The sequence below is a fragment of the Cryptotermes secundus genome, unplaced genomic scaffold, assembly GCF_002891405.2.
Source record: "Cryptotermes secundus unplaced genomic scaffold, Csec_1.0 scaffold7, whole genome shotgun sequence".
Taxonomy (NCBI): domain Eukaryota; kingdom Metazoa; phylum Arthropoda; class Insecta; order Blattodea; family Kalotermitidae; genus Cryptotermes; species Cryptotermes secundus.
Window position 1 is genome coordinate 1,097,255 of NW_019727389.1, and position 15,225 is coordinate 1,112,479.

At 36.2% G+C, this 15,225-nt stretch overlaps 1 protein-coding gene across 3 annotated transcripts in view; it reads left to right on the forward strand.

The window, feature by feature from the left end:
- LOC111864599 (sulfite oxidase) overlaps positions 1–15,225 on the forward strand; it is a 43,552-nt gene that overhangs the window by 24,437 nt on the left and 3,890 nt on the right. For all 3 annotated transcript variants that reach the window (XM_033751501.1, XM_033751499.1, XM_023851953.1), the window contains exons 9-10: positions 9,154–9,329; positions 11,651–11,787. In XM_033751501.1, the coding sequence (XP_033607392.1) occupies positions 9,154–9,329; positions 11,651–11,787 (313 nt within the window). The remainder of the gene's footprint in view (positions 1–9,153; positions 9,330–11,650; positions 11,788–15,225) is intronic.

Below are 15,225 nucleotides of genomic sequence, written 5' to 3' on the forward strand. Positions count from 1 at the left end.
TGCTATGGGTTGAATTTAGAATGTCCAGGATGCTTATGAGGTTAAATAAAATGTAAATGCTGCAGATGTATAGTAGATACCATATTTGATACAGTTCTGATTCATATTGGGCTGAACCAAAAGAATGCTTTATTCCCACTTACTTAAATTTGCTTTTATAATACACTATCAGAAAGCCCAGAGAATGAGGAACAACTGTAATTGAATGAGCTAAATACATAATGTACATATGCATTTGACATTAATTTGTTAGATAGAAATATAACTGTGGTATGGGTAAAACTTATTTATGATGGGGAATATGAAGAAACCTAGATACTTTTATTCTTTTTCAGACAGGTTTCACTTCAGTAACATAGGTAATTATACATTATTTGGGAACGACTATAGCAAATCAAAACCTGATTCAGGAGGAAATTAAGAGGAAATTGAATTCAGATAATTCTTGCAACCATTCAGTCCAGAACCTTCTTTCTTCTCTTCTGCTGTCTAAAAACATAAAAATTAGAGTGTACAAAACTATAATTTTGCATGTGGTTTTGTATGCATGTGAAACTTGGTCTCTGACATTAAGGGAGGACACAGACTGTGAGAATGTTTGAGAACAGGGTGTTGAGGTGAATATTTGGACTGAAGAGAAATGAAGTGATGGGAGGCTGGAGAAAACTGCATAATGAGGAGCTTCATAACTTGTACTCTTCTCCAAGTATAATTAGAATGATCAAGTCAAGGCGGATGTGATGGGCAGGGCGTGTAACATGAATGATGGAGAAGAGAAATGCATATAGGATATTGGTGGGAAAACCAGAAGGAAAGAGATCACTGGGAAGACCAAGACACAGGTGGGTGGATAATATTAAAATGGATCTTAGAGAGATAGGGTGGGATGGTATTGATTGGATTGATCTGGCACAGGATAGGGACCAGTGGAGGGCTCTTTTGAACATGGTAATAAACCTTTTGGTTCCATAAAATGCTGAAAAGTTCTTGAGTACCTGCACAGTTTGCAGCTTCTCAAGAAGTGCTCAGCTCCATGAGTGAGTGAGTTAATTATACATACAAAGAACATTTCACATGAAATGTCCTGTGTGTTTATAATATGTGTCATAAATCAGAAAAAATATATGTATTTACAGTGCATTACTACTGAAATGAGAACACAAAAGAAAGATAAATATTTTAACAAGAAAAAGTCTCATTGAATATTTGTTGATTTCCATTTGTATAATTTTGCTTCACAGTTTGTTTCTTGGAATTCATTTAAGAATGAGTGTGTCTCTGAGGGTGTGACATGCTGGTTGGGAGAACAGTAAATGTGTGCATTTTGATGGGGAAACCGCTTGTAAAATGTTGCTCTGAAGACCGAGAAGGATACGGGAAGGCGATATTTAAAGGGGTTCTTAGAGAAAGTCGGTTGTGAGGTGCTTAAACCATTGGAGCGTAATGTCATGTGTAGGTAATTGTAGCAGGAAAGTGTCATGGTATGCAACGTGAAGGCCTACACATCTGCAGTGTCAAATTGAAACTGATGACAAGGTTATCTTGTATAGATGTTGGTACCAGTCAAAGCCTGAATGTTTTTAGAAACTCCAAACAAAATACACTGTGGGAGCCACACTTGTTCATTCAAGCAGAAGTCCATTTGCAAGGCAATGGCTCATTAAAACGTGTTTTCCTTAAAATAATGACAGTTCTAATACCCATGCAGTATTTGACATCACATTATGCCCATAAAATAAAGTTTCAAAGAGTTTAAGATTGTGTCCAGTGACCGGTTTTGGTTGACCTCAGTTCCATTTCCATACAGCTAGTTGTGAATTTAATTGATAGCTTTACATTGGAGTCATAGTCAGGTAAATATAGTAGTAGTTCTGCTAGGATCATACATTTGATAAACGTGACTATCAAGGGACCAGCCTGAAAAGTGATGTATATATTAAGAATTCATCTGCTGAAAATGTGATGTCTTGAGCAAGTAAATTATTTATAATCAGTCAAACAGTAAAATGTATAGATGTTAAGGGATAGTACAGGCTTCAATATCTATGGGGGAGAGTCCATAAATAGCTCAGCTGTAATGGACATAATATGTTTTCTATGTGTATTGCTAGGTAGCAGCACAGTCCAGCTTTGTGACAATCTAGGTGGCAGACACACATATGCATGTTCAGAGGATGGTTTCAGTAGTCAAAATGGTGACTGTGCTACAGAAGTGCAGTGTTTTGTTGTGTGTTTTTTGTGGGCTAAAGGACTCAGTCAAAGGGATATTCATAAATCAGTGTTTGCTGTTCATGATGAGAAGTATTTGTCGCATAAAACAGTTCACAACTGGGTTGAGAAATTCTCTCAAGGACGTTCTAAAGTCAACAGATGATACCCAGTCAGGTCACCATGTTGAGATTGCGACAGAAGCAACTGTGCAGTGAGTGGAAGCGTTCCAGGAGAATAACGATAGACAGCGTAGCAACTGCATTAGTGTATTCCCATGGCTTAGCATACAACATAATGCACGATTGTTTGAAGTTTCTGAAAATGTGTGCACTGTAGGTGCCCAGAGAACTGAAGGACTGAGAAAAACTTAATCAACTAAATGTGTCCTTGCAACATCTCTTACAGTTTGCAGATGAAGGAAAAGATATGTTTAACAGGATTTTTACTGGAGTTGAATCATGGGTGCGTCACTACCAACCCAAATCAGAGTGTGCTTCAATGCAATGGAAACATCCCATTTGACCTTCAACCAAACATTTAAGGACATGCTCCATTCTCATCCTTGTACTCTCCACTGCACCGCACTACACTAATCTGAGCTACAACAGATCCTCGTTATACAGGCTCTGCACAGTCCACACAGAAAACACAAGTCACATGATTGCTATCTTGCCAGTCCATTGGCACACTGGCTGCTGCCTAGCAATGAGATATTAACATTTGTCCTATTGTTGTATATGCATATCATTGGGTGTTTATCAAGCCGTTGCCTAGCAATGCTTTGAGCAAATCCGTTAAAATAAAGTATGAATTCCCAATTATCTGGTATTGAAGCATCCAGAATTCTCACAGAACCAGCAACAATTTCAAAGAAAATTTACAATTTTTATAAAGTTATTTCTAAGACAGAGTGGCAGCACTTTTATGTTCACCTGCCACATGATAGTTCTCCCAGCTGCCATTACCAGTGCTGCCCAGTGTTCTCATGCAGTTACTGTTATAGTCATAGTGATCCATGATTACAGTACAGGGTAGTTGAATTTGTGATTATATTGCAGTAAATCCAAAGTCTTTTACCCATCAATCTGTTATATCACATGTGAAGACTGCCACATGAAAAATTGAAAATGAATTGTTTTGACTTTTGAAACAAAATGGAAGTATGGAAAAGTCTGAAGAAAGGTGAAAATTATGTAAAAATTGGGTCTGTAAATTTTCCTCATGCAACTGGCAGATTCATATAACTGGATCATCCCATCCCCATATATGCTGAATAATGGGGAGTTTACCCTTTTATTTCTGTAGTTAATCACAGCATACTTCAATAAGTACTAAAAATTAGTCTTCCTCAGAAGTAATAAGTAATGCTTTTACCAGATTTGGCTTCTGACAGGCCAGGAAGGTGTAGTGCCATATATATATAATTTATTTTCAAGTTTAAGTGTGAATTTTCAGTGACTTTATATCTTTTTTCTTTTAATGATGCTGTCACTATCAGGACTATAATCTCGGTGATAGGATGATTAATGAATATAGAGTAGTTTGTGAAATCGGAATTGCCAGGGGAAGCCAAAGTACTCAGAGAAAACCTGCCTCGGTGCCATTTTGTCCACCACAAATCCCATATGATACGACCTGGGATCAAACCTGGGCCTCAGCAGAGGAAGCTGGTGACTAACTGCCTGAGCTATAGCATGGCCATCTTCATATCAAAACAGTTATTTTTATTTATATTTTATGCATCCTTTTGTATGTAAATGATATTAAGGTTTTAGTACCGTCACACAACACTGTTCTGATAATTGTATAATAAGAAAAGTAAAGCTATCCCTGTACCAGGCCGTGAAGGCCCATAGGGTTGTGAGACGTTAAGGGGCCCACATTATCTATACAGTCAGCTCAGAGATGGAGGTAAGGTTTCAGCCTTACGCGCCAGCCACACTTTACTCCCCAGGAAAATTATTTAATTAATTCCTGGTACTCATTTCTGTTAGAGGCTGAGTCGACCCTAGGGCCATAGTGCAGCTGGAAGGATTAGGTCAGTTGAAAAAATGCAGTGACCTAATCGGGACTTGAACCCATGACCTTCCAGCTTGTAGCATAGTGCCTCAACCAGCTACGCTACCATGTGCCCCAATTGTATAATAAAACTGTTGATATTAAGTGAAACCAAATAGGTCAGTCAGTTTATTATATTAATCACACTACATGTTTTGGTCATTTTTGACCATCATCTAGCATGTAAGAATAAAAACAGTAAATGTACAGGTCATCCAGCCATACTGGGGCTAAAGGGTGGATGGCGCATAATGCTGACCTCACTGCCATCTGTGAGTCAATTGTCTAGAAAATGTGGGAACCTCGATGTTTCAACCCTATGGGCCTCTGCAGCCTGTTGCGGGGTAGCTTTACATTTTATACATTTATGCTGAATTATATGATGAAAATAGATAATTTTTTTTAACATCATAAAATTAAAAATTGTGTATGTAATAGGGGTTGAATATACAAAGATATATTTGCAATGATAAAGAATTATTAAAGTTTATAAAATATATATGTATATATAGTCACATGTATGAGTGACTCTCAATGAGGTTTTGGATTGGATATTAGATTTATTAACAACTTTAACACATGACTCATGACTACACTTAATTATAGTGCCATCGCTAATTTCCACACTTTACAGTTCACTAGAGCACACGCTAAGTCTTTTCCAGCATACAGTGTCTTCACTGGTAGTTTCCTGGTAACGGCTATTCCTCTGCTTCTGAGCTCAAGTTCTCTGTTAATGGTGGCTCAACGGAACTCAGTTGAGTCAGAGTTAAAGTCATACTTAATTTACAACTGGTGATTTACCACCAATCAGTTTGTCTTGGTGCCAAGCCCATTGAGACTCATGGCCAGAGATATTCACTTATCCTGCCTATAACTCCTCTGCACAGACCACCATAGAAAACACTGTTTCCAGCAGTTCCTCTGTTGTTGTGTGTTGATTTGTTGCTGTGAAGACTTGTTTGTTTGCGACTGTTACCCAGCAACTGCTCAACTGCTCTGTTATATTTGCTTTTCTCGCAGTCGTTGCCTAATAATTGCTCTATGAGCTACAATATAATAAAATGTGTGTGTATATATATATATATATATTACAAGTAACCTAGTTGGTGTACACTACAGCCACCATCTAGGCTACATGTGACGGTGGTCAAAAGAGACCAAAACATGTAGTGTGATTAATATAATAAACTGATGGACTTATTTGATTTAATTTAATATAAATCATTTTATTATACAGTAATTAAAATGCTGTTGTGTGACAGTACTAAAACTTCAGTAAAACAGGATTGTATTATTATGTGGTACTGATTTATACAGAACTCATTGTGTAGTTTTTTTTTTGAGCTCTTAATTCCATATCCTATTTAAACTTTACATATAGTATTAAGCAGTAAGCATGCAATTGACACATTTAGGCTGCTACCTAGGAGTATAAACCTTCAGTGGACATTGCCATGATTTAGGCACTGGTTATAAATTTACCATTAAGATGAAAATGAATCTGCTTGCACTGTACCGAAAAACCACTTTGTCCTTGGCCTCCAAAATTTTTAAATATTCTCCTCTTATATATCTGTGTGTGTGTGTGTGTGTGTGTGTGGTGCATATATAATCTCAGTAAATAAGCTGTTGGCTATTGAAATAGAAATGGAGAAAATATTAGCTCGAGCATTACTTACTGTTTTTTTTTCAGTATCCTTATTATGATCTACAGGGGTTATATGTGCTGAAACTTGTTTAATGTTCACTATTCAGTAAACTATAGCTATCAGTCAGTATTGTATATGTGTTTTAAAATCTGCTCCATGTGCAGCGCATGGGAGCCAGCAATGGTACAGCAATGGGCTTATGGGTTGGCTGTACCAAGGAGTCAAGAGTTTGAGTTCTGGTACGGTCAAGAATTTCCTCTTCTCCGTGCCATCCAGACAGGCTCTGGAGCCCACCCAGCCTCCTATCTAATTGGCACCAGGGGCTCTTTCCCCACGTGTAAAGCGGCCTCGGCATGAAGCTGACCACACACGTCCCACTAGTGCTGAGGTCAAGAAAATGTAGATCTGTATGTCCACTCCCCTATACGCCTTCATGGCATATTGCTTAATTACTTACACACAAGGAAAACTTTACCTATACTCGTGTGCAATGCAGAAGTAGCTTTTGCCAACCCATAGTACCCAGGAGCCCAGTTCATATGGCACCAGTTTGGTAAGCTATTTCAAACGATTGTGTTGTCTAAACTTAATTTATATCCTGTGAAGGAAGTATAACATCCAGTAATTCTGAAAATATGCAGTTATCTTCAGTCTTGTTATTTCAACTGTCTAACTTCATAGTACAGAACCCTTGAGAAACTAATAACACTGGTCAACAAAGTTATTGTAGCATAAACAAAAACTAGCTTTTGAAATTAATTCTAATATACTGATTCCAAATCTAGACACAGAAATTTTGCAAACTGAATTTTGAACCAAAACAGCACTTTTTTCACTTCTGTATTTTTTTAATTTGTGTTTGTGTAAATTTTGACAGCCATAATGTGAGAAAATGTTTTATAGTTGAATATAGGTTTAATCTGATTTAAGTAATGTAATTATTTAAAACTGCATAATCAATGACATGTACAATCATATATCTTGCATACAGAGAAAAAATATGGGATAATGGAAAAACTTGCGTGTTAGAAAATTGTGACTTGTGTTTTTGTGATAAGCACATCAAATTTAGTCAGAAACATCCCATTCTCTACAAGTCATTGAAAATGTAAATCTGTTGTGTTATGTAATCATGAAAATTCTATTGCTTTTAGTCACTTCATTCAATTACATTGAATTGCTGTGTGTATCCATAACACCTTGCTTGACCATGACAGTTAAAATCAGAATTCCTTTCAGGTACATGGATGAGCTTTTGGATGTGGAAATGATGTCAGTAATATTTAAATATTAAATCTCTCTTCTGTAAAGTATAAAGTCAGTTTCTTCACTCTGTGAGTTATGTCAAAAGTTCCTCCTGTTTCCTGTTTTAATAACAGTGCAAATCTTATCCTTGCAGTAGCCAATTGCTTGTAGATCACACTCTAGTCTGGTCTTTGTATACACATTCCTTAGGAAATGCATTGCCTATCTGTTGTAACAAAACTCTTTACTTAAGCTTCTGTCTCATATTGTAGTTACTGTAGTGAATAGTATGTTATATTTGTGTATGTGCAAGTGTTTTGATTATTCCTTTGCAGATTGTATTTATTTTTACAGTACTTCAAAACCAAATTAACACATATTAACATTGTGCTGAGAAATAATGCCAGAAATCATGTTAAGAATTTCTCTTAATCAGTATCAGGAACTCAAAAAGACCTCATATTTCTTTTGTTTTCTGTTATGGTTTTCAGTTATGTATAATAGGAATAAATTAAATCATAATTCCTCATAGATATATGAATATGTTTAATTAAAATTATATAAGCAGTAACTGCTCATGTGGATGCAGAAATAATATGTAAAATTTAAGTCAGTTTTCTGTAAAACAAACTATATTATTTCCTTTAACTTGTATAAAGAGTTCTGCCTGCTTTCACCCTGGCTTCATAAACAGTGTCATAAAACATTGGCATAGTCAGCCTTTCTGTGAACCTGTTTTGTTTCAGGTTAACATGCTGTAACTGAATAAAGGACATGTTTCATTATTTGAATACCAGTCATGTAAAGTTTTATCTAGATGACCACCAAAAGTGTAAATATCAAAAGATGAAAATGCTTACTCAGTGTGTGGAACACAATTTTTTATTGCCATTATGTATTTTTGCATGATCTGCATATCAGAATGCGCATGCAGGAGATCAAGTCTGTCTACCTGCATGTTTCAACTTAACCAGTGAATGGATTGTGAAGAATTTTTCTATGAACATTATGTCTTTATAAGTCAGTCCCAAGCTTGTACCTTTTAATTTCCTAGAGTTGGTAGTAACAGTGTGTTGAGTGCATCAACTTGTGAGCTAGAAGCGGCACTAGCACCACTTTCTTGAATTCGTTGACCATAAAACCTTTCTTCGATCTCTTTGGATCAGTCAGTAACATTTGAAATAGCAAGGTGTAAAGAATACATGTAACTCTGTGTACTCTGGTACAGACTACGGTCTCTTGTAATACACAATACATAATCTGTTTCACATGAAAATAGCCATGCGAATTTATGTTGTTATTTATTATAAAATTATTTAACTGTATAGATTTAGAAGATAAACTTAATGAATGGTGCATTTATATGGGTAGCTCTCCCACTTCATATTCTTGAGATTCTAGGTTCAGACCTCAGCCTGGAGGCGAGCAATCCTGCCTGAGGCCTTTTGTGGTTGTCCTCAGTTTTTGCAGGCAAATGCAAGGCCAAATCACCTCTGATTTGGCCACACCCACTTCCACACTCTTTCCACTTATTATTCACTAATCATACTGTCTGATGCTGTATAGTCTTAGCTATGGCAGAATTGTTAAATAAATAAAAAAACAAGTAAATAATTGAGATGAACTGTATAACAAATTTTAAATACAAACCCAATTTCCAAAAGAAAATTGTCTTTATGATCACTTTATATGTCTGAGGTGGAATGTAGAATACAATAAAGTTTATATTGAGTGTTGAAGGTAAAGCAGTGGAGTGGATTCATATATCAATGTTGAAGATGAAGAAAATGCAGGTAAACAGATTGAAATGCTAGTGACAGAACTGTATAGATTTGTAAAACATTAGTTTTGAACAGTTTTGATAATGAAAATAAATGTACGTGTCTTAGGTTTCATTTCCAGGTAGGTTGCAGGTAAATTTATGGTTGGGTCAAGTTTAAACCAGTGAACCTAGCAAATGAATAGTGATATCTCTTATGTCTTGAAGGGTATGCCTGGTCAGGCGGCGGCCAGAAGATAGTGCGTGTAGATGTAACGGCAGATGGAGGGAAGGTGTGGCATGTTGCTCACTTCACTGGCCAGGACACCAAGTCCAAGACTCCCTATCACTGGGGATGGACACTGTGGAAGGCAGAGATTCCTATTCCTGCAGGAGAGAAACAGGTACAGAATACATGAATAATGTAGGAAAATAAGCGGGAATGCTGCTTATTTGGAGATTTTAAAGTTTGTACTTCCTGTGCCTTTCTGTGTAACTTTTTTTACACAAGAATGATTAATGGATTTTGTTCTGAATTTAGATTTCATGACAAATACCAGCTTAACCTTTATTGCATAAAATAGAGGGTCTGATACATTGCTGGCAGCCATATTTTAACTTAGCACTAATGGTATTTAAATTGTAAACAATGTGGCAGTATGCCTGATGGGGCCTGCAGGGCCTGCACATGCACCAGCAAATGCATGGACAATAAAAGTTAAGAAGTAATTATTATTTATTGGTTTCATCTGGTTTACAATGAAAGTAGCTTTCACCCTCAAATAACTTCTGTGAACTAGAGTTCGGGTCCAAGAAGATAGCATTTTTAATGCTTTTGTAATTAGGATGTAATGGAAGTAGAGTTTGATTTTGTATATGTTTTCAGTTGCATTATATAGCATTTCAGTGACTGTTTTTGTTAATTCCTCTTCAACTCTTTAAATGCCAGGAATCAGAACCAGGACATGCAGTAGTGGAAATTCAGTACTATTTTTTTCTGACTTACTTACCACATATTTGATGAGAGTAGTTTCTGCTGTTAATACAGCCATGTAGAACACTTATCATTCTAAAAGATTTATTTGGTTATGCTTCCGTTATATAAAATTCTTCTAGATTGGAAGAGAATTTAGAAGTGTTAAAATTTAAATTTAAGATTTGTTGTCAATTTCCATCCACTAAAGTGTGTTAAAAAGGACTTCTGTTGGTCCTTTGTTATAGTGTGTGTTTGCTAACATCCTGTTCCTTGGTACCATGATGTCACTTAATATTTAATGACTTTTACGCCTAAATTCTCCCTCCTGCATTCACAATCCAGTCAGATAGATGATTTGTTATAATGTTTACATTAAACTTGGAGGACCATCTCAGTGAAATTCACTAGATGACTGGCAAGGACATACTTAATTTGATATGTGTATATATATATACCAATAATTCCAAGCCTGTTGTTACAAAGATCACTACTGTTCTGTGAATATAAGCACAGGTCTCACAATCAGCCATTGGGTTTTTGTTAAAAAAAGTGAGTTAAAATATTTCCTCTACAAAAATTTTGTGTACCCATAATTCAGTTTCCAATACAAATTTTATATTGAGATGACACATACATTTTAAGCATGTTTTAATTTTAATACTGCATGATAACTCATATTAATCAGCATAAATATGTATCTGAAACTATAATTTTGCCTGTGGTTCTGTATGGGTGTGAAACTTGGTCTCTGACATTAAGAAAGGAACCTAGACTGAGAGTGTTTGAGAACAGGGTGTTAAGGAGAATATTTGGACCTCAGAGAGATGAAGTGACAGGAGGTTGGAGAATACTGCATAATGAGGAGCTTCATAACTTGTACTCTTCTCCAAGTATAATTAGAATGATCAAGTCAAGGAGGATGAGGTGGGCAGGGCATGTAGCATGAATGGGGGAGATGAGGAATGCGTATAGGATATTGGTAGGAAAGCCAGAAAGAAAGAGACCACTGGGAAGACCAAGGCATAGGTGGGTGGACAATATTAGAATGGATCTTAGATAGGATGGGATGGTATGGATTGGATTGATCTGGCTCAGGATAGGGACCAGTGGAGGGCTCTTGTGAACATAGTAATGAACCTTTTGGTTCCATAAAATGCTGGGAAATTCTTGAGTAGCTGCAGAATTGGCAGCTCCTCCAGAAGGGCTCAGCTCCATGAGTAAGTAAGTAAGTAAATATGTATCTGACTTGAGGTGCTAGCACACTGTTGATTGCATGATGTCTCCAGTACAGTTCAAATGCAGCAGCTTGTAGTTGTGATTTAGACAAAATCTGTGCTAAATTTGTGCCATTTTCAGTACTGATTTATATTGAGTGCCATGCTCATTTTTTTTTTTTTAAGATTCGTTTAGTTATATCATGATATTCATAAGATTTCAATAAACTTTTGCCGTGCACCCCTCACACCTTGGGGTTAGCAGAATATATATATGTAAGAATATCGTAAAAACAATTTCATTATTTTAGTACACATTTTTAAAAAGACATAGATGACGTAGAAACATGTAGAAATTAAAATAATAAGATTTTATAGGTGTTCATGTTAACTTTGTTCTTGAGCTGTTACAGATGTGTTTTAAAATGTTATCGTTAATGTTCTGTATTTTTGGTCATTATAAACCAAGAACAAATTTTGTATGAAAAATGATTTCTTTACCTGTAATTAACTTAAGTTTTCAATCTTTATACAGGTAGAATTATGGGTGAAGGCTGTAGATTCCTCTTATAATACTCAACCAGAAAATTTTGAGAATATTTGGAACTTGCGAGGAGTTCTCAACACTGCCTACCATAGAGTCAGAGTAAATATTAATCAGACCAAGAAATAGTAAGTATTTTCCTTTCATGTAATGAAATGAGGAATTGCTGCAATTGCTGTTTATATGATCATATTGTGTGTGTTGAGCATAAGAATTTGTGAACTGATATGCATATTATCTTTACTAGATCTCCTTACATAAGTTATAATTGCCTTCCTGCTGTTCCAGCTTCTCATATTAGATCGTTTACGCACTTGCAACTCTAAAGACTTAATTTCTTTTTGTTTTTGGCCTTGGTGAATTGATTAATACTCTTCTTTCAGTATTGTGTGATATGGTTTTGTAATCTGGTTTTCCTGCAATAACTCCTGTGTTATGGGTCTTTTGTGTTTTTACATATTTATGCATGTGTTACAAGTGATGAAAGATTTGTTCTGTATTTATGTGTTATTATGTGCATTAGTGAATGTTAGCAATTTCTGTTGTTGATTAATATTGATATTGGTCTTTCACATGTGAATGTGCAATATGTCGATATTGTGCTTGTATTTACAAGAATAAGCTACATTTGCTGTATGCCATTTTTATGAGATCCATATATTTATGAGGCTTGTATTGATGTTATTAAACATAGAATTGTTTATGCTTCATTTTTGTTAATATTTAAAGATTTTGTTATTTAACTTGCATGGAATTTTTTAATATTAAAATATTGCCTGCCCCTGATTACAGTGAATGTATGAATATGTAGCCTTACAACTTGGATGTTTGAGTATATTCATTGCCTAGGGTAAGGAATAAGTGAAGCCTATTTTCCTATACGGATCCACTGTTGGAAGCATTCCACCACCCCCACCTCTGACAGTACTACCACATTATGGGCACATGGCTCAGTGTAGCATCATTAATTGATATTTCTTCTAATAGTTCCTGTACAGCAGCAGTAAATGGCAGGTGTTTTATAATCTCTCAGACCAGCAGAAGGTACTTCTTTTTTGGGTGCAGGATTATTTTGGAACCAATTGCCATCAGGTTATAAATAATTAAAATTGAAAATGTTTAACTTTGGGTCAGAGTCATGTATAACCTAGGCAGCTGAGTCCACTTAATCCAGACCATGTCCCAGTTACAAATGCTTATCTCATAAATCACATGAGACATAAGGTTTGTTGTACATAACGTTATAAAATCTTGTGTGATCAGATGCATCAATCTTGAACAGACTGTTTGATTCTCTTCTCTTCCCTTATAATGCTTCTGCTTGTGCCTGTGTTCCCCAGTTGGTCTCTTTCCATGATGTTTTCCAAGCAAAATATGTTCATATTTTGTGAAATTTAAGGTTCTTACATACCCCCTTGAAGATGGAAGCAGCATGTTCCTCTAAAATGTTTGTGCCTAACTGCCAAACTACAATGGCATCACATCCCAGAAAACAGTAAGCCTCAAGTGCAAACACTGTTTCCTTCCCATGTATGTCCCATGTTCTATCTACCTTTTCAATCTCTGTTTAATCATCCTAACAGTACTGAGTGATAAATACAAATTGTGAATTTCTAATTTTACAGTTTTCTTCATTCATGAATCTTTGTTAATCCTTGTGTGGGAAAGATTAATGGAAAGTCACTGAAACCTTATCAAAATATACAGATGAATTTATAGAGTTGTATCTTGCGAACTTGCTGCAAGTGATACAACCATGAATGGTGCTGTTATCTCTTATCTAGTGATCACTCTTCTCTACCTGAACTTTTCAAGTTTGTAATGATAAAAATCTTGTGGCCACAGACACGTGAGTAAAATGCATACATTTTCATTGCCACTACAAAGTGACACACACACACACACACATACACACACACACACATTCTCTCTCTCTCTATATATATATATATATCCGCCCCTCCTCCCTCTCACCCACCCACCAACCGACTGACTGACTGACTGATCGATTCCATAATAAAGGATATTCTTTGGGAAGTTGATACTTGTTCTTTTGCTCATAGAATCCCCCGTTATTGAACCTGATATTTACACTGTTCACAAGGCTTAGCTATTTTGCCTTGTTCTTAGCCACTTCAGTACAATTCACAATTTCACAACCTGTTTTTTTACATTCAGTTAATTGACTTCTCTTAAACACTCTTCGTTGAGCAGATGACACTTCAGAAATTTGTGTTATGGAGCCTGTACTTTTTAGGTATCCTTTACAAAGTAAAAAGGAATACCTTCTATGAATGTTATGTCTGTCCATCTGTTTGTGACAAAATATCAGTGCCTAGACAAGTAGACAGGCTGTCTTAGAATTTTATATGGGAGACTTCACTAAAAGCTGTTCAGTTCAGTTGAGTTCATCCATATTGATCCATAATAAAATCTAATTTACATAAATGAACTTTTCCATGAAACCCCTAAGCCATTTCAAAGGTACTGTTAGGCAGTTCCAATTTTAAACCATATTGATCCATAATAAAACCTAGTTTGCCTACTGGACCTTTCCATGAATTCCATGATTGTCACAAACAGTTTCACAGATTTTGTTGAAATTCTGTATTGCAGACTTCCATCAAAATATGTTGGACACTTCTCATTTTAAACCATATTGATGCATAATAGAACCTAATTTGCATAAGTCAATACATGGAATTTTCCATATATGCCATAAACCCTTCTACACATTTTGTTGAAATTCAGCATGGGAAGCTTTCTGTGATTTGCATGTCATCATTCCTTTTTAAATAAATTTAATAAACTCTGAAGAACAGCGTTTCAATTTTTTTTCTTCAATAATCCTTTCAGCCACACTATGGCCCTGGGGTCAACTCAGTCTCTAACAGAAATGAGCACCAGGAATATTCCTGGGGTTAAAGGGTGGCTGGCACGTAAGGCTGATAGCCTCACCGCCATCTGTGGGAGCCTCAACATCTCACAACCCTATGGGCCTCCACGGCCTGTTACAGGAATACCTTTACTTTTTTTTTTTTTACCTTTTCCAATCTTGTGACATATATTCATGGTCACATGAGAAATGCTGGTATATGACATGGTATCAGAAAGTTCCCAGACTGTTATTGTTGTAACTGACTCGGTGAAAGAAGATGAGAGGGGAGGCCAAGGTCAGACTTCCTCAAGCCTGTTGCATCAGTCTGCCATGTGACACCGCCCTGTGAACACACGTTTTTATGAGTGCTTTTTCAACTTCATGATTCGTTTTGTCTGTGTTGTATAGCAAAATCGAGCAACACGTCTGCATTAAATTTTGCATGAGGCTTGGTAAATCCACTACCAACACCCTTGAAATATTTCATGAGGCTTTTGGAGAACATTCAAGCCAGACAGAGGTTTTAGAATGGCATTCACGTTTCAAGGCAGGTCGAGTGTCAGTTGAAGATGATAAACATTCAGGGCCATCAATCACTAGCAAAATGACAGAAAATGATGACATTTTTCGAGAACCCATCAGAAGACTGTTGCCAAACAATCTGTGAGCTTGCAGATGCTGTTGGGAT